At 36.7% G+C, this 24,908-nt stretch overlaps 1 protein-coding gene across 1 annotated transcript in view; it reads right to left on the reverse strand.

Moving 5' to 3' along the window:
* ALG13 (ALG13 UDP-N-acetylglucosaminyltransferase subunit) overlaps positions 1–24,908 on the reverse strand; it is a 92,301-nt gene that overhangs the window by 37,302 nt on the left and 30,091 nt on the right. The window contains 14 exon segments of the mRNA XM_028522326.2: positions 636–763; positions 3,094–3,194; positions 3,520–3,584; positions 4,840–4,948; positions 6,139–6,214; positions 8,022–8,184; positions 8,381–8,462; positions 14,435–14,507; positions 15,883–15,929; positions 16,663–16,713; positions 19,024–19,107; positions 19,676–19,900; positions 19,902–20,023; positions 20,026–20,054. Coding sequence (XP_028378127.1) covers positions 636–763; positions 3,094–3,194; positions 3,520–3,584; positions 4,840–4,948; positions 6,139–6,214; positions 8,022–8,184; positions 8,381–8,462; positions 14,435–14,507; positions 15,883–15,929; positions 16,663–16,713; positions 19,024–19,107; positions 19,676–19,900; positions 19,902–20,023; positions 20,026–20,054 — 1,355 coding nt within the window.

The following is a 24,908-nucleotide window of genomic DNA, read 5'->3' on the forward strand; positions in this document are numbered from 1 at the left end:
CAGCAACCCTTTAGTTTGCAGCCTGTGCTCAATCTACTGAACTACACTGGCCAGGGCAGAATTTATGTATTTTTTAAGGATTTTATTAGATCTTCCATTTGGAAGGGCAAAACCAGCAATTAATTTCTGTAACAATGGACATCTCAGCACTATGCTTAGGACAGGCAGCTTTGGCCATTAAAATGCAAAGTTAATGCCTATTAATATCTCTGGCAGCTTCTGTGAGGTGTTTTCCTAGTTCTCTGAGAAATCATTTCCCTTCAAGTTTTAGAATCTAAAATCTACTTCAGCTTAAGTGTACACAAAGTACCTCAAAACAGTGGTTTTTGGCCAGGGATGCTTTTGCCCCTACTTGCCTTGGGGAACACATGGAAATGTCATTCCCCATCGGGAGCCATTTTTGGTTGTCAAAACTGGGGGAAGTATGCTACTGAGATCTAGTCAATAGAGGCAAGGGATGCTGCTAAGCACGCTACAATGCACAGGACAGCTCCCAGTGAAGTATTATCCACCCCAAAATATCAGTAGTGCCAAAGTTGAGAAACTCTACCCTACAAGTTTTATTTATACCCTTTCAAAAATTACAATGTAGGGTAAAACAAGGGGAAAATTTTAGAAATCTTCAGTATACAAACCTATTTCTGGGAAATAGCCCCCAGACATTTTCTGGTAGCCTCTTCCTTTCCGGGTAGGCATAGCATTCCATGAAGGAACAGGTGTCACTTGAGTAACTGGTTTTAAGTTAGCCAGTGGAACAACATGCCTTGAAGGTAAAGATACCACCATGAAGTCATTGCAACCCAGACTTAATTTTCATTTGATACACAAACCCCACCCCTTCTGCTACATTTTCAAGTATAGTCTACTTAAAATTATTGATACTAGTTTCCTTGTAGAGGTCAATTTCTTTTTTTAAGTTTAGAGACCTAAGGGTGGTTTGTACAATTTCACAGGTGTTTACAGCACAAATCATGCTCCAAAGGAAAGATCGCAGTTGATGAGTTTACAAATATTTGTTGTCTCTTTTTGGAGGAAAACTATATTTTCCCAGCCCATTGACTTAAGGCTAAGCTATGCAACTGAGAAGATGCTTTAAGATCCAGAACATGGTTTGTCATGGTATAATTTTTCCTCTGCCTGTAATAGAGCTTTGTTGGCCAGGGTCTCCTTTGCTGACCCACTATGAACATGCTAAATGAACAAGAAGTGACTTTATTGTTCTAAGTTTCTAAGAGTTTTTGGTCATTAGGGCAGTACAACATCATTTAGTGGCTCTCAAAGTATACTAATGGCACCAGTATCACCTGGAAACTTGTTAGAAGTTCAAAGCCCCACCACAGACTTACTGAATCAAAAACTTCGGGGGTGGAGCTCATCAATCTGTACTTTAACATTCTCTCGAGACAAATCTGGAGTACGTTAAAAGTTTGAGAAGGATCCACCTATCTGGTTGCTTTGATACTGGGAGAGGCTGAGTTGGCAAACCAGCTTTCCAATTAGTATGAACAGTTTCTTAACAGAATTCTTTTGTATTTAATATTTGTAATAAGTTGGCTAGTGCCTAGAATTTACAAACTTTTGTACATACATATACAGTCATAGGTTCCTTAAGAAAAGATGCATGTTCTGAGAAATGCATCATTAGGCAATTTTGTCATTATGTGAATATGACAGAGTGCACTTACACAAACCTAGATGGTATAGCCTATTGCTCCTAGGCTACAAGCCTGTCCAGCATGTTACTGTACTGAGTACGGTAGGCAACTGTAACATAATAGTATTTTTGTACCTAAACACAGAAAAAGTAAAATATGGCATAAAAGATAAAAACTGGGACACACCTCTATAAAGAACTTAATGAATGGAGCTTGCAGGACTAGAAGTTGCTCTGGGTGAGTCAGTGAGTGAATGTGAAGGCCTAGGGCCCTACTGTAGACTTTATAAACACTGTCCCACAAGCTCTGCCCATGCTTCCTTCCAACAGGGTCAGAAACAGAGCATTAAAACTGTCAATGCTGCTCCATGAACTCTGGGCTGGATGAACATGAACATGAAGCTCCAGGTGGGCTGAATTAATTGGAAATATCGAGGAGAAACTGGCTGGGTAAGACATAGATCGCCACAATAGTGACTGTCAGGAGGGAGTGAAAGGTGGCCTGAGGATCAGCAGGAAGAAGAAGCAAGATGGAGAGATAAAGGAACACAGGCATTGTCATGGCAATGTGGTTTGAGCTATCACATGTTGAAGCAGTGGTAACATTAAGGAACTTTGTGCTACTCATAATACAGAGGATATTTAACACGGACACAGTGTAGACCTGGAACTCAGTAGCTTGACTTTAGACATTTGTTTTTGGTTCCACTGACACTACCTGGCACAAAGGGCTCTATCTGGCATGGAATGGATGGAAGAAATGAAACTTATCTATGCTTTACAACATTACAACCTGAACATATTTTCAAAGTACAGGGACAGGCTGGCTCCACACTAACACAGACAGCTTTTACTGAAGTGTCAGTGGCACTTACTACTTGTGAAGGTAGCTCCTGTGGACTTGTGCCCTTCTCCAGAATCTTTGGTCCTCAACAAACAATGTATAGCAATGTACACTGAAGACCATCATGCTAAATCCAGGAGGGCTGTAGCATCCTCTCATTATGTAGTGATGGGGGACAGGCTTTTCTGTGCTAAAACAGGTCAAGACCTGACTGATGGGGATGTATCTGTGCACTCAAAACAGATGCCGTGAGCGAGAGGAAATCTACTACCATGCTCCACAGATACTGCTCCCATCAGAGGAAAAAAGAGTTCGTCCTGAACCACATATCCTTCCATTTCTATCAGAAAAGTCAGCTCTATTATAATCTTACAGGACCACTGTCATAGACTTAAACATCATTACGGAGCACATGACTGTACTGAGATTTTGTACTTTAGCATACACTTTTACAGTTTAAGATAAGTCATCTTAGCCTAGTACCAGATGTAACTTTGGTTTTCTTACTAGCATCCTGGTAGTTCTCAACTGAACATTACAAAAAGGCATCAGGAGCCTAAGATTTTAGTAATTCAACACATTATTATATTCTTACTTTTCTGCCAATTCTTCAATGAAGACTGTTACTGAATTGTTCTCATTTCCAACTTCCTGAATATGAGCATTATAATATTTTCCATCTGATTCCAAGCGAACCTAAAAGAGGAAAAAGAGACAGAATACATCTAGCCTCAAGTCTACTGGCAGATCTGGCTTCTGCCAAACAAAAATACCACATTTCCCCAAATGGAGCTCAGTGTCTAGTTATTAAAAGCAAGTTGATAATCAAGACTGCCAGTGTGGTCCAATGGAGGCAGTGCATGCTGAAGAGCCTACATCTATTCACAAAAGTTTGTAATTAAAATTTAATACAAACATCAAAATTTTTTCTAGAATTCTGTAAATTAGTTTTGTTGAACACTTATTAATGACAAACCACAATCTTGGAAAAACAAATTACTGATTCTTTAAAAAAACTAACCTGACACTTGTCTCCCAAACAGTAATGTCTTCCAGCATACTCCATGTAATCAGTTTTTTGAAGTTCTATTAAAAGAAAATGAAGAATTAAGCTCAAAGTGTTTCCTTTCCTATTTTATATCATTTAATATTCTAATTTACTTTTACCATAGTGTCTTTAAAATGCTACCTCCATAAGTAAAAACGGGAGTGGGGGTCCTAAAGGGTCATTCTGTCACTCCTGATGGGTTATTTCTGTAGTCAATTTAAGGAGACTTGCAAATATAGTTTTGTGCTACAAAACACAAGTAAGTGGAAATTAGGAGGTCCCAATCTTGGAGTTGGTCAAACACCAATAAGGTAAAATTTGAAAGTAACACACCTCAATAAAAAAAAAAAATCATAGCTTTTTCAAAGCAGCCCATTATTTTTAACAACTTATTGTGTTCCACTAGGTCTTAACCTCATTTATATTGTTAACTATACCTAGGTTCATGTGGTTCAATGTGTTGAATATGAAACATTAAATGCTACCTCTAAGAACTTTAAGGCCTACTTTAACCAAACTACTTAACTCTGTCACAAATCTTTACTTATGGATGCTGAAATTTGAATTTCATGTAATTTTCATTTGAATTTCATATAATATACTGTTCTTTTCATTTTTTTCTGCAGCTCAAAAATTTAAGGACTGTTCTTACTTAGCTCACAGAGCATACAAAAACAGGTGGCAGGTCATACCTGGTACACAGGCCATAGTTTGCCAACAACCTGACCGACTCATTTATTAATGAGGGCAGTCTTAACCCTTTAAATTTAAGATGAGCTTAGTTATAATTACTACATGTTTCTGGCATTCTCAGTTGTCTAAAGGCCATCTCTACACAGTCTGCTTGCTAAGTTGAAATCCCTAATAAACATCAGACTCTAAACGATCCCTCCCACTTCTAAACCTACCATATTTTCAAACTGTAAGATGCATGTCCCGTCCCCCCTACCCCCATTTGGGAGGGATAATGATTGTTAATGCCGCTGTTGAGTTCTGTTTACACTTATTTTGGTGAAATATTATGTTATTTATGTTATTAAATATTTTACCACATTTTTTGCTTCAAATTTTTTTTCCTATTTTCATCCTCTAAAACTTAGGTGCATCTTATGGTCTGAAAAATGTTATTTGTCCTCCTCTGGATTTAAATCATGTTACTGAGTAAGGCAAAAAGTAACTACCTGGCTGTTTTTCACATCAGTACAATGAAAATGTCTCTTACTAGAAACAATTTGAAAAATTATTCTCCTGGATCTGTCAGGATTCAAAATCATCCTGATGATATTTCATTACCTTTTCTGCTGTCCAACCAAACATCAAATTCTACATTACGATAGATTTCTGGATCCAGAGCTTTGAGCACCTTATAGGGGAAGAGCATCTTTGATGGATTTTCTGGAGACTAAAACAAAAATAATCATGCTACAAACTCACCATCTTTTAGTTTAAGTCTTCCCTGTATGAAGAAGAAATAATTAAAGTCCTTTTTTTCCTTTAAAAAACTGTACATATGCCTCCCTTTCCTTCTTTATTGCAAGGAATAAATTCTACATAAATTTTACTGTGCATTTTTAAAACTCAGGAGGCTAAAGAAGCAATATGCAAATAATCTAAAAGATTTTTAGATGGAAGAAGGGAAATACTGTCTCAAGCAGCCCACAACTCAGGATATACCATATGTCAATCAATGCAACACAGACCAGGATTAAAGGTTCAGTCAGTGCTATTTAACAAGTCTCCTCTTAATATGCACAGAGGTGCAATTGTTTCTGTACCCTAAAATCACCTGGAAAAATCTGAAAACTATTTCATTTTGGTCAAAATCTCTTATAATTTTCAAAGGAATTACCTTTTTCTTCTGCTTTCCTAGAATCTCACCATATTCAATACTGTTCTCAAATTACCAGTCCCTGGGGCATACATAAAGATTGTTACACCCTGGCTGGCATAGGTCAGTGGATTGAGTGCGGGCTGTGAATCAAAGTGTCGCAGGTTCGATTCCCAGTCAGGGTACATGCCCAGGTTGCAGGCCATGACCCCCAGCAACCGCACATTGATGTTTCTATCTCCCTCCCTTCCCTCTCTAAAAATAAATACATAAAATCTTAAAAAAAAAGATTGTTACAATACAACAATATCTGCCCTATTTAGCTAGCCTCAAACTTTAGGTCTGCTTAATTTTAAGCCTATACAGATGGTAAAATTTCTCCTGTTTCTCCAACCAGGATTATTACCTATTTTCTTTGAGTTGATACGGATAAGCATTATATTCTTTAATAACAAATAGAAACCTCAGTATTGTAAAATTGATTACGAACAAATTATCTACTGGGTTCATAAATACAACTTGAAAACAAACAGCTTCTGAAATGTAAGTGTTGAGTTTGTTTTAAAAAAAACCTGTAATTCCAAATAAAAATTCAGAGAACATTAAGCACACATTTTACATTTTCAGATTAAGACTCCCATAAAGGAAAATATCAATTCCTCCCCCACCCCATATTACTAGAATGGACCATTTGACCTTAACTAGTTTAAGTTATAAAGCTACAAACCAAAATTATGAAGTCTTTGCCCTAGTAAATTTCAAACCTTTGCTTCTTCTGTTCCTCCACTGCACACCTCTGGTGTATTTTCAACACTGCAGGAATCACCCCACTCGGCAGTCCTAATTGAAAAGATTCAGAACAGAGTTTTATATAATGTACTAGCTAAGAAAATCTTAAATCTAGTGAATGTCCTACCACCTAGTGGTACTAAAGTAGGTCAGTTCTAAAACTGAGGCAAATACTTTTCCATTCAGTATCTGCATTTATGCTTCCTTTGTATAAGTATGTGCTACAATACACTTAGCAGATTACCTCCTGTATTTCATAACTCCTGGGGAGAACAATGCTTAAGATTGGAGGTTCCTATGATTCCCCACCCTCCTAGCATTTACACCCTTGTGGGATTCCCCTCTAAGTGTACTTCCAACCAATAAACAGCATGTATATCATTATATTATGTAAGAATATAGTGCTTGTCTTACTAGTCTCTCACTCTTGCTTACTGTAAGGAAGCAAGCAGCCATGATCACCAACCACATGTGGCAAGGAGCTGAGAGTTACTGCTGACTGACAGACAGTAAAACACTGAAATTTTCAGTCCTACAGCTTTGAGGAACTGAATGCTACCAAGAACCATGTGAGTGGGGAGGTGGATCCATCCTCCAGTCAAAACTCCAGAAAAGAACTCAATCTTGGCCAGCACCATCAGTGCAGTCTTTTGAGATCCTAAGAAAAAGACCCAGCCAAGCTGTGCCCAGATTCCTAATCCACATAAATTGTGAGATATGTGTGTTGATTTAAGCTGCCTAGTTTGTGGTAATATTGTTATGTAGCAATAGAATACACCCTGTCTTCCTAATACTGTAGTTTCTATAAGCCTGAGTCCTTTAAAACAAAACAGAGAAGAATGAAGCAACTTATTTGGGAATGCAGGGTGCTATCCCCTGTATTCCCAAGTAAGTTAAAAACAAAAACAAAAACAAAAACAAAAAACCTCTTCTACTACCAAATGAAAAATAATTCAAAGCATTAACTATCAAAAAATAGAACAGGAAGGCAAAAACAAACAAACAAACAAACAAACAAAAACAAGGTGAGACCTGACTGGCACCAAGCTTATTTAAATTTCCAGGCAGAACTAATAATTGGGAAAAAATACTTCAAATACAAAGTTTTTGACTAAAGTTGCTCATTAATAACTGCTTCCTCAGAGGCCGCAATCTATACTCCTAGCAAGTACAAAATGAAGACCCTCAGCTGCTAAAACTCCCCTTAGCCTGAAAGGGGAGACTTTTTTGTACTAGCTGGATGTGTGTGTCAAGTAATCACACTGAACCTCAATTATCATCTACAAAACTATGGTGCTAGTTTAGAATCAGTTTTTTTCTGTAAGTGTGATCCAAAGCCTATCTACATCAGAATACTTGAGTATATTTGTTAAGAAAGCAGATCCCTGGCCTTACTCTGACCTGAAATGTCATGATGGTAGTCTCAAGAATCTACCTTTCTAACAAGTACCCTAAATAATGTGTATACAACTGAAGTTTGAGAATCACAGGATTAGGCAATTTTAAAGTCTCTTCCAGCAATAAAAAACAAACAAAAAAACTGATTCTAATTTGGATTAAACCCCCAAAGCCTGAGCATCTCACAATACAACACATCTTTTTGGACAATACTTCTCTTCCCCCATTAAAAATGTATCTCTTTATAAACATATACATACATACATTCATTCATACATACATACATACATACATACGAGAGAGAGAGAGATAGAGAGAGACACTTTTAGAGAGCAAGAATGAATGCGTATGTGTCTTTGTGTGGTCTAAGTCATAAAAGCTTGCCAAGTCTCTTCCATTTTCAAATGATGACACAGAAAGATGATAATCTGATAGTTGATATCCCCTTGCCTTTTATTACCTATCCTGAGTTAAACTCTTGTAGGCAACATGGGTATCCTCACTACCAGTGACAGCACTGTTTCTGTTCTTCTTGGAACTACTTCGAAACAATTCAACTGCAGTCTTCAATGCTTCTTCATCCACAACAAACACATCTTTATAGAGAATTTCATACAATACAGCTGAAGAAAAAAAAGATGGTCAAATTCCAATTATCCAAATAATATTTAACAATGTGAAAACAGCCATAACCCAGGATACATATTCAATAGGTACCAATTCAAGGTTTTAAAAAGAGTTATTTATGGCAGGTCCCACAATTTAAAGACTGGCAACAAATCACACCCCAAATGTTTATATTATAAAGCCTTCACATACCTTGACAAACAGCTGCACTTGACTGAAATTGTTTTGAGTATACTGAATCATAATGACCATTACTTGAATAGCAGAGTAGAATCTAAAGAAAAATACACAGAATGCCAATGGATGTTATATATCTTACAACCATGAAATACTTAAAATTAAGTTGCAAATCAGAAACTGATGAACTAAAATAAATGTTTTATTTAAAAAGTGATTTTTAGATTCTACATACAAGTGATACTATACAGTATTTTTCTCCATTTGACTAATTTCACTTAGCATAATGTATCAATTGTATCTCAATAAAGCTGGGGGGAAAGTGATTTTTAAAATCTAAGCATAGATAAATGTAAGCTATACCCCAGATTTTCTTGACAGGAATCTTTAAATGCTGAGATTAAACCACTAAGGCTACACTGTGAGCCTCAATCACATTCTGATTAATATAGCAAACAAACACTAATTTATAACTTGGAAAAGACAGGAACTTTTATAAAGCAAATGCATGAATATAATGGAAAGCCTAACAGAAGACAAAAGACCCAGCTCAACTTCTAAGAATGACTGGACAAATTAAATCAAATACCCAAATACCCCAAACTCTGATATAGAAAAGACTTCTATTTATTCAAAATGTTATCCACTGTACTGAACAGCAATATATAAGTATACTATGTAAGAGCAATCCTGCTCAAGAGACTTCCTTGATGGCTACAAAATCAATTTCTTAGCTGATTCCTTTGATTTCTAGTTTTTTCAATAACAATTCCAAGGCCATGCATACTAACCAAATTATTTCAGTAAAAATGCTCCCTGGCTACACATGATGAAATTTGTTTAAATGCTTCAAAACTGTTTTGAACTTTTGTTCAAAACCTCTGTCTTGTGTAAGGGATGTAATCCCTAGTGACTAAGTCTATTTCACTTGAAGCCATTTCTGGTATCGGCAACATGAGGTACCAAAGATGATTCTCTGTTATCTATGGGAGGATGTTGCCACAAAGCTTCCCTGGCAGAAGATTACCCTAAGGATTCTTTTTCTACCTTCCCACACTACCTTGGGCTAACTTCTGCTAATAATCAAGTTCTCTGAAACTAGATCTATTACTCTGATACCAGGTCTATTATTCTTCTATAGCCCCCCTCCTTTTTTTGAAATCCCAACTCCCAACTCCACCAGTATAATCCATTTCAAAGCCCTGAGGGCAAGTATCAAGCTAAGGTTTACTTACAGTAAAGTTTAAGTTATGAAGTTTCACCCACCCCAAGGGGCATTCGCATTTAAGTGTTTATTAATACCAAAGAACAATGAGCAGATTGTGAACAGAGAAGCCCTTTTAGAAGAACTAGGAACTCCAACTAAGAAAGATTAATAACTGGAGGCATTGTTAAGGAGTAAAGGAACCCAGTTAACCAGAACTGATGAATAAAAAGCAGAAAACAGGTGACTATACAATTTCTCTATTCAGTTGGCAATCAGTTCCATTTTGATTGGAAGGGGAGAAACTAGGCATGATGGCTGTTATGTTCCTGGTGGTATCTCAACATAAAATAATAATTCTCTCACAAACTGTGGGTAATGTGTTTGTTTGGGGGTGCCAGGTGGGAAATAATGGCAGTAAATTAATAAAAAAAATGAGGCAGATACACATTACTGAGGACAGATATCTAAAAAGAACATGTAACAGAATGTTAAGTGTAAAATAAGCCTACCTATATTAAAAATTGCAAAAAGAATCATATAGAAGGATATATACCAAAACTTAATAGCTGTTACTATGAAGAATATGAGATTGAACATGAATGGAGACCTGACTTTTTACTTTACTTTTCCAGATTTAATTTTTATTTTGTTTTTAATAAAAGTATTCATGTCTATTCTTTCTAGATAGAGCAAATGGGCTGAGTGAAGATGGCTAGCTTCCAGTAGCATTCACTTTGACACTGAATAACCTCAAAACGCAGAATTCAAGGTCAACAGAGAAGGTGAAAGGTACCAAGGTGAACATTAGGCATTTATTTCTTTGAAAATTGGCTCCAAATATATTTTATGGAAGGCTAATTAATAACATTCACTGCTTTAACAAAGTTATTTTTGAAAACCCAAACAATTCAAATATAAATGTTATGACCTGAACTGAGATATAGCAACTCAGTTTTAGGCAAATCAAGGCAACACATAAGGAAAGTATCTGCTGCCACCTGGCTTTTCCATACTTAAATTTCAGTATGAACAAATACATTCACTTTAAATATGTACTCCAAAATCAGACATATATATACTATCCTGTGCATGGAAATACCCAATGGTTGATAAGTTTTAGCTCTGTGTATATATATAGATGATAATTATATATATGATATTCTCATGGTTGTACACACTCAGAAGAACTTATTAGATCAATATCTCTGAGATATATAACACTTATTTGAAAATGGTGCTGTATAATTTATAGTACCTAGGAGGTGGGTATATAAAGGTTCACTATAAAAGTCTTAATTTTTCTCTATATGAAAATTTTAAGAATATAATGTGAGGGGCAAAATATTTAACTGCAGGTTTAAAGAGTCCTGGTAAAGACCTAAATGTCTAAATCTCATCTCACGCAATGCTGTGCACACTGCTAAAACAAAAGTTAATGGTCCTCTTCCTCAAACGATTCTGATTTTATCGTATCTCTATTTAGAAACTTTGAATGAGTGTTTAAGGGCAACTGTACTGATATCTGAAATTTACCTTGAATACATAAAAATCAAGATGGATTAATGAATGGAAAGAAGGATGAATATATATTTGATAAAACAAGGATACTAAAATATTAACAGTAGACTCTAAGTGGTGGATATGGATGCTGACTGCAGATATTCTTTAGCTTTTCTGTGTGTTTGAAAATTTCCAAAAATATTGGGAAAAAAACTTCAATTAACTATTCTGTACAATAAAAACGACAAATTCTTAGCATGGCCTACTACACCCCTCATTATATAAGTCTAACTTATCTTTTTAGCATTGCCCTCCCTCCATCGAACTATTTGAGACCCAAAGGGTCTCTTGCTTCCATGCCTTTGCATATAGTGTTTCCTATGAGTAGAGTGTCCTTCATACTTGTGAGACTCATCTTTTGACATTCCACTTAAATGTCACTAACACAACGAAACTTTCTAAATTCCCTTAAGCAGAGTAAAGTGCTTTTCCTTCTATGGTCTCTGCACATACTTCTATTATACAACTTGTCACTTCCCAAACATTTACATGTCTGTTTTCATAGCCCCTTACACCCTTGGACAGCAAGAATTTTATTATAGCCCTGGCTGGCATAGCTCAATGGATTGAGCACGGGCTGCAAACCAAAGTATCGCAGGTTCTAGTCCCAGCCAGGGCACATGCCTGGGTTGCAGGCCACAGCCCCCAGTAACTGCACATTGATGTTTGTTTCTTTCGATCCCTGGTTCCCTGGTCAGGGCACATATCTATCTCTCTCTCTCTCTCTCTCTATCTCTCTCTCTCTCTCTCTCTCTCTCTCTCTCTCTCTCTCTCTCCCCTCCCTTACCTCTCTAAAAATAAATAAACCTTTTAAAAAAGATTTTTATTATATTCATTCTGATATCCACAAAGCCCAGTAAAATGCCTGGCATACTATAGAAGCTTAATGTTTGCTGAACAAATTAGATGGTGGTACCACTGATAAATTAATGTGCCCCAATTTATACTTATAGTTTTAAGTTATCTCTTGCATCCTAAAGCCACTTGCCTAGTTCAGGTCTTTTGTCTAGAGCAGGGGTCCCCAATCCTGGGCTACGAACCAGTACTGGTACCAGTAAGTGTTCTGTTAGGAACTGCGCAGCATGCAGGTGAGAGCAGCAGACGAGGGAGCAAGCTTCACTCTCATTACTGCCTGAGCTCTGCCTCCTGCCCAACTTCCACCCATGGAAAAACTGTCTTCCGTGAAACTGATCTCTGGTGCCAAAAAGGTTGGGGACAGCTGGTCTAGATTACTATAACATCCTAACAGTACTTCCAATGTATAGTCTTGTTTTACCATCATCAAAACATTACCTGAATTTTGCTCCACAATGTGAAACAAGATTTAGAAAGTGTAGTCTTCATTCAATAATCAAATAATCTGGATAATATATTTTCTTAAAACTTTTGGAAGAAAAACTTTATGCTAAAGAACAAATTGTTCACCTGCTGAAAGTTGTCAACCTACTACTATTTGCACCTTACTTAGGCAGTAGTAGCACACTGCCCCTGCCCTTAAGAAACTTTCAGACTGAGAGAAACAGATGTGGAAACAAATACAATGTGATAAGTATCATAATTGCTTGAGTGATGCTAGGGTAATACAAAGGAAGGAAATACCATATTTTTGGACCATAAGACGCACCCAGGTTTTGGAGGAGCGAAATAGGAAAAAAAAATTTGAAGCAAAAAATGTGGTAAAATATTTAATAACATAAATAATATTTCACCAATGTAAGTGTAAACAGAACTCAAAAGCAGCAATAACCATTATTCCTCCCAAATTTGTGGGGGGAAAAGTATGTCTTATAGTCCGAAAAATACACTAACTCCAGAAGAGTTGGAAAAGTTTCACAGGAATTGACACATCTGAGATACAAAGGAAAGAAAAAAAGTATAAAAATCTATCTGGAAGTGTGGCATAGTAATGTTGGAGGAAAACAAAGTTGGAAAGAAAGGCTGCAACCCTTTAGAGCACTGAATATGTAGCTTCACAGTATGAACCTTACCTTTCTTTTTTTTTTTAATTTTATTTTAATCATTGTTCAAGTACAGTTTTCTCCCTTTTACTCCCAATCCAGCCCACCCACCCAACCCTCCCCACTTCCCTCCCATTACCACCCTCCCCCTAGTTTTTGTCCATGTGTCCTTTAAATTTGTTCCCGTAAACCCTTCCCATTCTCCCCTGAAATTCCCTCTTCTCTCCCCTCTGGTCACTGTCAACCTGTTCTCTATTTCAGTGTCTTTGGTTATATTTTGCTTGTTTCTTTGTTTTGTTGTTTAGGTTCCTGTTAAAGGTGAGATCATATGGTATTTGTCTTTCACTGCCTGGCTTGTTTCGCTTAGCATAATGCTTTCCAGCTCCATCCAAGCTGTTGCAAAGGGTAGGAGCTCCTCCTTTCTTTCTGCTGCATAGAATTCCATTGTGTAAATGTACCATAGTTTTTTGGTCCATTCATTTACTGATGGGCATCTAGGTTGCTTCCAGCACCTAGCTATTGTAAATTGTGCTGCTATGAGCATTGGGGTGCAAAGGTTCTTTTGGCTTGGTGTTTTAGTATTCTTAGGATAGAGTCCCAGTAGTGGAATTGCTGGGTCAAAAGGCAGATCCATTTTGTTTTCTGAGCAAGTTCCATACTGCTTTCCATAGTGGTTGTACCAGTCTGCAGTCCCACCAACAGTGCACTAGGGACCCCTTTTCTCCACAACCTCTCCAACACTTGTTGTCTGTTGCTTTGTTTATGATGGCCATTCTGACTGGTGTGAAGTGGTATCTCATTGTGGTTTTAATTTGCATCTCTCTGATAGCTAGCGATGAACCTTACCTTTCTAATCAATGAGGAGCCAACTAGAGTTTTCTGTTATAGAGGAGTGACATCATGTCTGTTCTAAAGAGTAGCTAACAACAGTGATGATGACTCAGTGGAGAGGAAAAGGCTGGTGGCAGAAAGGCTTTGCATTTGGAATGGGATTACTTTTTTAAAAATGTATTTATTTTTAGAGAGAGGGGAAGGGAGGGAGAAAGAAAAACATTGATGTGCGAGAGATACAGTTATCAGTTGCCCCTCGCATGCCCACAACTGGGGACCCAGCCCACAACCCAGGCATGTGCTTTGACTGGGAATCGAACTGGTGACCTTTCAGTTCACAGGCCGGCATTCAATCCACTGACCCACACCAGTCAGGGAAGAATGGGCCTTTTTTTTTTTTTTTTTGTAACTAAATAGGTATAAAAGGATGATTGCTTAATATCCTGGTAATCCCACAGCATCATTCAATTTCTTTTTTTTTTTATTTTAGTTAACATTCACTCATCTTCTTACCTTGTCTTCATAGCCATTATCTGTGACATAAGTTGGAGGTTTTCCAGGATTGCGATAAAGAATGAAATCTCGACTATGTGAGTAGAAAACAAAGAAGCCACAATTTATCATATGCAAGAGATAGTTATAAGAAATAAGCATTTGTTCTTTTAAACTGCTAACCTTATTCATATAAAGTAATCCGAATGCTTAAAACTTTAAATAATGTTAATTCAAGGTACAGAAGCTAATGGCTAGTAAAGTCCTATGGATTTTTTAAAATGTATCTTAATTTAGGGGAGGAGGAATAAAGAAGATAGATTATCAATTATGTATGTACATCTGGGAGTTCTGGAGGCTCCCACTTATTTAGAGCACATAAAAAAACAGATAATAAACATTTTTCTTCATAAAAGCCCACCTAATAAACATTTCAGCTTTTGTAGGCCATATGTTTTTTTCAACTTTCACTTTGTAGCATGAAAGCAACCATAGACAATGCTAAACAAATGCACATGACTGTGTTCCAATAAAACTTTACTTATAGAGACTTAAAGTTAAATTTCATGTAATTTTCACATACCATGAAGCATTATCTTTCTTTTGATTTTTTAACCTTTTGAAAAGCATTCTCAGTGCAAGGGCCATACAAAAACTGATAGCAGGCCAATTTAAGAGCTAGCACCTGATTTAAAAGCAACCTTCCCAATGACTCTGCTGTTCCACCTGTTGCTGGATTTAGTGAGAAAAGGGGAGACCAAAAACACTAACTTGAACAAGTCCCCGTAACAAAATGGTTCTAACACTACCAAGGTATATGCCATCTCACCATCAGATTTGGGAAAGAGTCTTACACAGATCAAACTTCTCAAATGAACAATATTCCCACTAGCCTCTAACCTGTATTATGTAGCTTTTTCAAATCCCTACAGCTTTCAGATATGCCACTTCTGCAATTTCAAAAACCAAAACAAAACTTCCAAAGAATTAAAGTAGTATTACTCAAAATTTCATCCATTATTGCCTCCCTAAAGAGCAGCTTTAGACTTTTCTTAATTACCCTATGAAATTTTAATATCACAGTTACGCTGTAAACCACTGTAGTATCTAATTTTCTTGTCCTCAAAAACAGATTTCTACCCTCTTGGAAGCAATGCAGCCCCAATGAGGATGCCCCAATGAGGATGCATGCAAAAGAAGCACAAACTTAAACAAAATTCTAAGATAAATATTCTAATTTTCCATAGGAACTGCTATTATTAGCAGTTCTTAAAATCCTTTATACCTCCATTCAAACGGACACACATACTGGAGATTCTTCATCTAAAAATTACACTAATTGACTTGGCTTAGACCTCTTCATTCTACATATCAATACATCACATCTAAAAATTTTCCCAATCCTAAAGGGACTTTAATAGAAACTGAACACACATACACTCTTAAAAAAAGATAGAGACTCAACTTACTTATATATCAGAGAAAGAGCTCTTAATTCCAGCTGGCCAGCACTTTCCTAAACATAGTTTTTTAAAAAAAAAAAAACATTGCATAGTTAGAAAGTACAAGTTTTTGCAAGTTCATCAATTATTTTTTGGATGCAGAATTTGTAGAACAAACATAACTTGCTTTGAGACTTGGAGTACTCGTTAACATAAATTTAACTCAGGAAAAAAAAGACCTAAAGACCTCAGCCATTAAGTAACAAAGGCAGTTAATATGGGAGATTTAAAAGGCACAATAAAAATGGAATTAGTGTTAAGAATATGAAGTTAGCAGGGTATTTAGTACATGTGTTTTAAGCCCAGAACCAGGGACTTAATTTAATCACATAAAATTTTTAATTAAATGTGTGTTTATGGATTTTACTCCCACTTAAAAGAAAGATAACTACAAATCAAGAGAACTGTTTAATAAAAAATAATAATGACTTCCTAGTAACATTCATTACTATCCCCCTCCCCCTTAAAAAATGAAAAGGCTTAGGCTTGTCCTGTTCCCAAGCAGCATGTACTCTTTCACTAATCTATGGATGGTAAAATTGTTAAACACATAATTCTCAAGATTCAACAGAAAAAAACCAGTAAGTTGACTGCCAGCCTCTAAACTTTTGCCAGAACTATTTGATTCAACACAGCTGGCTACTTAGGAAAATAGATTGGCTCTAGCTAAAGCAACACAGCTGAATGATTACTTAGGTTCTTATTCCAAATACTTTGAAAAGATTAAACCCCCGTATTTTATCTTACCTTGGGATCTCCCAACCGTTCCAGGTATTTCTCAAAAGATCCCTCCACATACTTCAAAAATAAAACAAACTTGACTTAACCAAATACATAGCATTACTAAAATCTGATTATATTCTGCAATGTTATCCTCCAATGGGTTTTTGTTCAGCTCAATAATTATGGTATTAAATTACTATTTTGCACAGCACCTCAAGAAGATTTGCACATATACAAAAGCTATGAGTGAAGAAAAGATGGACCATAAAAGTATATTGGGAATTGGAATGGCTTACCCAAACACCAGCACATTTCCTCAAATGCTATGTACCTATGAGTTTATTTTAAAACGCCAACTTGACAACTTTCATAAATCAATCAAGCCCAACAATTATAAGTCCAATACTTTAAATTTTATAAAAGATGTGCATTTACAAAGTTAAACTGAGGAACTTTAAAGGAATTTCATTAGGTTCAAAAAAAAAAAGGCCAGGGCACAAGGAAACTATGGGGGCGATAGAAATTTTCTACATTTTGATTGCTCTGGCAGCTGCATGACTGTTTATTATTGCCAAAACTAAAAATGCTAAACTTAAAATGGTGAATTTCATTGTTTATAAAATATACCTCAATAAAAATTAAGTTAATTAAACTCAGGGAATATAAATCTAATTCCATGCATATCTGGTATAGCTAGAATTAAATATAACTAGAATTTTAAAAATCAATTTTTAATTTTTCTCAATCCCTTTTTAAAACAGCATTATTCAGGTATAACTCACATACAATAAACTACAAATATTTCTTTTCCGTATTTTTATTGTTGACACTATTACAGATGTCCTCATTTCCCCCCCTTTGCCCACCTCCCACCTGCCCTCTGCCCCACTCCTCTCTGGCCAACACCTCACAGTTGTCTGTGCCTATGGGTTATGCATGTATGTTCTTTAGCTAATCCCCGCACGTTCTTTCATCCAGTCCTCCCCCCTCCTCCTTTCTGACAGCTCTCAGTCTGTTCCATGTATACAAAACATACAATAAACTGCACATATTTAAATGGCACAATCTAGTAAGTTTTGACACATGTATGCACCCATGAAACCATGATAATCATGACGCTGAATATACTCATCATCCCCGGAAGTTTCCTTGTGCTCCTCTTTAATACCACTGACCCCTAAGCAATCACTGACCTGCTTTAATCACTACAGATTGGTTTGCATTTTCTTGTTTTATATAAAGGAAATCATACAGTATGTACTTTGGGGGGCCAGTCTGGTTTCTTCCACACAGTAAAATTATTCCAAGATTCATCCATGTAGTTTTAAAATTTTACACATGTACCTTTGTTACTCAAAATGTGGTCTACAAACAACAGCAATTACCACTTGGAAGTTTGTTAACAAGGCAGAGAAATCCTGGGCCCCAGCTCAAAACTACTAAATCAAAATCCATATTTTAACAAGATATCCAGGTGATCTGTATGCACAAAAATACTTGAGATGCACTGCTTTACATCACGGTATTGCATTTGAAGTAATTCATGAACAATCTTTTTTCCAGGTGTGGTAAACACTTTAGGGTAATAAGCTTTAAAAGTCAAGAAGCCTTTACATAGTTTTAAAATTCAATGAAACCTGTGGAAAAAATTAAGAGTAAACCTCGAACAGCAGGCAAATATCCATAGTATACAGCTAGAAGAAAAAAGTACTGGGAGGGCTGGGGTATAATAAAAATATAACAGACACAAGAAAGGGCACACTTCCTATTACACCTTGATAAAAACAGTTTAACAGGAATTCAAATACATCAACTTACAGAAAGATGCCTTCTAAAGTTGTTTTAACGTCAATCATTAGTGGCAGAACTCCCATTACCAGTTTGTTACATGGAAAGATGGATGTTTAGGACTAATTTGTTTACTTACAATTAAGCTTTACAAAATTTTTCAAGCATTGTAGAATTAAGCTAGAGAACAGAGGGGATTCCCATCTGTACATATTTTAAAATAGACATTTAAAAATGTTAACACAGCCAAACCTTTCTTAAACTATGATTAGTTGTTCAAGAAAACAGTGGTATAGATAATATAAAACGGAAGTCAAAGTGTAACTTTTTAGGGTTTGGGAGTTTTTTGGTATGTAGGGAATGATTAAATAATGGGAGAATACAGGTTGTTTTTTCTCAAATTTTAGGGTACAAAACAATCTAATTCTGGAACGAGGTGCAGAAGTGTGCTAGCTAGAGGGAAAGAAATTAGCAAAAAATTAAATATTTGCTACTGAGATTACATGATATAATTTTCATATGTAGGTGCTCAAAATTCATTTCCCCTCCACTACATGCTCTAATGACAACTCTCCCTTGGGTATGTATTCTACTTACAGACTCAAAAGTTTGTTGATTTTCTCTCATATATGAGACACAAGCTTTTCTGATTTCCAAATGATGGACCTGGCTGCAAAACAACTAAAAAGAGAAAAACCAGCTTACTGTCAGCAGTCATTTAAAACAGAAGCTTGTAAATTAACACTATGAAGTGGACATTTAAAGTCCCCCTCCCCTTCAGAACATATGAAGGAAATTGGGAAATTAAGTCCTGGTGTTATTAAAAATCTGTTCTTGTCACCTCTAGTGAGAATGGAGAGAAATGATTCTGTTAAGCTCCCCCTTTTCTACTCTTGATGGGCACAGCCTGCATTTTCCCTTAGGCAAATTTAGAGGAAGCAGGGGCTGCTCATAAAGGATTGAGATAAATTTCAAATTTTTCTTTAACCCCATCATTGTATTTCTCTTACATTCCAAAGTAGTATTTAGAAAACAAAAGAGATAACAAAGGCACAGCAACACATTCGGACTAATTAGCAAAGGTATGCAACAAGCTAATAAGTAGCAGGTAGACCTGGAGGTTTTTACTAGGAAAGAAAAAAGAATTTTGTTTTGTTTTGCTGGGCTATAGATCTTTTAGCTACAGTACCATGCCACATCTCAAACTCTGAAATCTCAGTATGGGAAGATACATTTGTTTTCCTTTTACCTGCTCCGAAATAGCCCGAAAGAGGCAAGAGGCATCCTTGGCAGTCAGTTTTCGAAATAGTCCTAAGCTGCCTAAATATTCATCCATTGTTGCCTCACTCGCAGACTTCTGGCCGCAGTACTTTTTCCATCCTTTATGCATTGTGCCCAGGGGGTGGGGGTGAGGTGGGGAGGGAGAGAAACGAACACAAGTGTAGCCAGAAGGAAAAAGGAGGGTGCAGGTAGGAATGGGTAGTAGTGACAAGAGCTTGCTTATGCAGGTATCCTGAAAGCAGCCCAAAGTCTAGGTATGAGAAGGCAGTTGGAGTCAGCGTTGCAGAATCTTGGCACTTCTTGGGAACAGAAGCAAAGAGCTGGCTTGCCCAGGACAAGTTGAGATCCTGTGAAAAGAAAAGGAAGAACCAATGCTTCTAGGAATAGAGAACTCAAATTGAGAAAGACATAGGAGGGAGAAGGTACTTACAGAGGTACCTTATTGGGGAAGAGAGGAATTAACCCAATCAGCCCAAGCCTGAGAGAAGTATGCACACGCAGCTGAGCTTTGGGACCAAGGGGAGGCTTAGTTTGCAACTTAACTCAGGGCAACTGCTGCACGAGGCTGCAAAGCAACTGCAATAACACCCAGGTGTATATGATGCAGCCTGGCCTGCATTACACTACTGTTAAGACCTCTACCCATATTTTCAACTACAGTCTCTGCCCAAGTTCCCTGCTCCTTTCGTGGCTTCATAGAGATAAGAGGGAAAAATCTGAACCTAATTTACATAGTAACTTTTTGTAGTCAGAATTATCTTCTTAAAACATAGAAGGGTGGCACCCTTAATATACAGGCACAGAGGTCACAGTTCAAGCAAAGTAAAGTGCCAAAGCAGTTACATTGATATTTCAGGGATGGGGTTTAAGTAATCTTCTCATTTAGTTCTCCTAGATAATAACCCTCTACTAAGATCACAGAAACTAAATCCATTAGTTATGGTAGGAAACAGTGATAGAATTCTTGACTAATGTCTCCAAAGTACTGTACAGTATTAATTAAAAGAAAACATGCAGAGTGTTTCTTAGACACTGAAGATAAAAAAAAATTAAATTGAAGTATCATGAAAGGAATAACTTAGCCACAAACTTTATAATAGACTGCATTTAAAATCCTGTGGCACAGCACTAAAAGTGTTGGACATGAGAGGCGTCTTTCAATGTATTATTTGGGCACTTTCCTGGGAAAAAAGCTACTCTGGATTATGAGAAAACCGAAGTGAAACATGACTATGCTTTGTAAGGTTCAAAAACAGGGGACTGGTCACCTGTAGTACTTGAGTCCATGATCAAGTGTCTCATTTTTATTTAAATGCCTAAATCCAATTCCTTTTTTACTTTTTCTAAATGTTAAAAAGATAGATCAAAATCTGTGTTTGAAGAAGTTGAAAAATTCAGCTGCTCTGAAAATTGTTTTTCTTTTACCTATGGACTCAGTAGTAATCATGACTGTACCCTACAGGGACAGCATGAATGACCAACTTCATAATTTAGGGATGAAATAAAGGCATGGTAAAATAAAGGATAAAATCTTGACTTCCTTTTAACATGCCGGTCTGAAATTACCTTAACTAATTTACCTTTTTAAAGAAACCATAACCATGCGGAACTTATTCCTTTTGCAAAAGTTCTGAAACATGGTTTGAGAAGAGGAATCATCATCTTTCTTTAACGCCACAAATACACTGAAAATTCTTCATGTTTATTGCTATTTAAACTAAAAATAAGGTATATAAAACTTCAATTAATCTATATATGTAAGTTTAAGGAAGGAAATAAAGGAAGAGAAAAATGGGAGAGAGAAATAAAAAAATAGGAGTAAGATCAGACAGAAGAAAATGTTTCTGAATTTTCTTAAAGAAGAAAAATTAGAGCCAGGAAGACAAAAAGAGATAGAAGAGAAAGTAGCACAGAGAAAGCACACAAAAAGAGACCCACACAAATACGGTTAACTGATTTTCGACAAAAGGTTCAAGAGCAATTTAACAGAGAAAAGATAGTATTTTCATCAAATGGTGCTGGAACAATTGATATCCATATGCAAAAGAAAAAAAAAATTGATCCTCAACCTGTACCTCACATTTTCACAATAATTAACTCAAAATAGATCAAAGACCTAAATGTAGAACGAAACTTCAAAGCTTTTGGAAGAAAGCATAATAGAAAATCTTCAATGCCTTGAGTTAGGCAAACAGTTTTTAGATGTAAGAAAAAAAATAATTGAAATTTATCAAAATTAAAAACTTTTGCTCTTAAAATGATACTGTTAGGAGAATGATAATACAAGCCAGACTGGGAAAAAATATTTGTATATCACATATATAACAAAAAACTTTTTACTGAAATATATAATGAACTTAAAAGTCAACAATAAGAAAACAACACATTTAAAAATGAGCAAAGGATTATCTACACATTTCACAGAAGACAAAATGGTTAATAAGCACACAAAAAGATGTTCAAGCACTATACAGCTGTACACATGAAACAATAAAAATACTGAGCGTCAAAAAATTTTAAAAAGATGTTCAACACTAATAGTCATTAGGAAAAATGAAAATTCAAACCACAATGAGACATCATTACACACCTACTAGTATGGTTATTAAATAGTCAATAACAAGTTTTAGCAAAAAATGTGAAAACAAACCTAAGAAAAAGAAGCCAGGTGCAAAAAGTATTCTTCATTATTTCATTTACATGAAATACAAATAGGCAAATCTATAGAGGTAGAAAAAGGATCTGTGGTTGCCAGGGGTTGGAGTGGGAATAGGTATTAACCATAAACAGGCACAGGACATCTTTTTTAGTGATAAAAATAGTCTAAAACTGATCTGTGATGATGTCTGAAAAATATCTATATATTCATTAAAAATTACTGAATCATACATTTAAAACTGGTGATTTTTAATCAGCTTATAATTCATTCAAAATGAATAATTCAATGGTTTTAATAAATTAACAGTTATGGATTCATCACAACTATCAATTTTAGAACATTCTCATTACCCCAAAATGAAACCCCACACTGCATAACCACCAACTTCTAATCTCCCTACACACAGAAACTCAAGACAACCGCTTTCTGTTTCTATATTATTTGCCTATTCTGGACATTCCAAATAAATTAAATGTACAATATATGGTCCTGTGTAACAGGATTCTTTCACTTAGCATGAGGTTTTCAAGATTCAGCCATGTTGTAGCATGTATCAATCCATACTTCAATTCTTTGTATAAACTATATTTTACTTACCTATGCTTCAGTTAATGAACATTTGGATTGTTTCCACTTTGGGGCTATTATGACTAATCTGTTATAAACATTCACGTGCAGGTTTTTCTCTGGACAGGTTTCTATTCTATTAGGTTACTACCCAGGAATGCAGCTGCTGGATCATATGATAAATGTGTTTAACTGTCTGAGGCACTGTCAGACAATTTTTCACAGCAGCTGCACCACTTTACATTCTCATCAGTAGTGTTTGAGTGTTCCCATTTCTCCATATCCTATCAACATTTGCTGTCCATCTCTCGATGATAGCCATCCTGATGGTTGTGAAGCGGTATCTCACTGTGGCTTTGTTTTGCCATTTCCTTGATGGCTAATAATGCTGAGCATCTTTTTCATGGGCCTGTTTGCCATTTGTATATGTTTTCTGGAATACCATTACGTACATCTTACAATAACTAAAATAACTTTCTTAAACTGACAATAGTAAGTTGTTGCCAAGGATGCAGAGCAACTAGAATTCTCGTATGTTGCTGGTAGGAATATAAAATTGTACAGCCACTCTGGGAAAATAGTTTAGCATTAGTTTCTTATAAAGTTAAACACAGAATTACCATATGACATAGCAACCCTCTCTTTGGATATCTCTCCGAGAGAAATAAAAACTTAAGTTCATACAAAATCTTGTATATGAATGTGTGTAACAACTTTTTTCATAATCATGGTTCACCTAAAACTGGAAACAATTCAAACATCCTTCAACTAGTGAATGGACAAAGTGAGGTATATCCATTTAATAAAATACTCCTCAGCAATAAAAAAATGAAGCACTGATACACAAAAAATATATATGAACCTCAGACTTCCGGCAAGATGGAGGCATAGGTGGACGCACTGTACCTCCACGCACAACCAAGATTAGAACAACAACAATTTAGAGGCAGAATAACACCCAGAACTGACAGAGAATTTATCTGAATGGAAGTCGGACAGCCAAGAAGTTGAAGTAGACCCATTCAACCAGACCAGTAGGGGCGGAGAGGAGCAGCCAGGTGCGGGGCCCAGTGTGCAGAGAACAGGGAGAACTGGGCGCATAAGGCAACTGGGAGCGCGTAAGGCATCTGGGGTGCGCAAGATCGCAGTGGGTGGACCCTGAGTACGCAAGCGGCAGCTGGCGGACCCAGTGAGGCGGCGATTGTGGACCAGGGCAGAGCGCGCAACCCAAGATCCCAGAGAAGGGACTGAGGTCCCAGGAGAATGGAGCTACTGCCATTGTTCCCTCCCGCCCCCACATACAACATCACAATCTACCGACTGGGGTGCCCAGCCCCGGTGAACACCTAAGGCTCTGCCCCTCACTGTAACAGGAGTGACCAGACCAAAAAAAAAAAAAAACAGAGAGAGAGAGAGAGAGAGAGAGAGAGAGAGAGAGAGAGGGAGGGAGGGAGGGAGGGAGGGGGAGGGAGGGAGGGAGAATGTCTCAAACAGAAGAACAGATCAATGCCCCAGGACTCATCCTTTTGAGCGACCTAGAGATAGCCAATCTATCAGATGCACAGTTCAAAACACTGGTGATCAGGAAGCTCACAGAATGGTTGGTTGATTTGGGGCACAAATTAGATGAAAAAAATGCAGGTTACCATAAAAGAGATGAAGGAAGATACATGGAGAACCAATAGTGATGGGAAGGAAACTGGGACTCAAAACAACAGAGTGGACCAGAAGGAAGAAAAAAACAACCAATCAGGAAAGAATGAAGAAATAAGAATTCAGAAAAACAAGAAGAAGCTTAGGAACCTCCAGGAAATCTTTAGACGTTTCAACATCCGAATTATCGGGGTACCAGGAGGGGAATAGGAAAAACAACAGGTTGAACACGTATTTGAACAAATAATAAAGGAAAACTTCCCCATTCTGGCAAAGGAAACAGACTTCCAGGAAATCCAGGAGGCTCAGAGAGTCCCAAAGA

Source organism: Phyllostomus discolor, chromosome X, assembly GCF_004126475.2.
Source record: "Phyllostomus discolor isolate MPI-MPIP mPhyDis1 chromosome X, mPhyDis1.pri.v3, whole genome shotgun sequence".
NCBI classification, from domain to species: Eukaryota; Metazoa; Chordata; class Mammalia; order Chiroptera; family Phyllostomidae; genus Phyllostomus; species Phyllostomus discolor.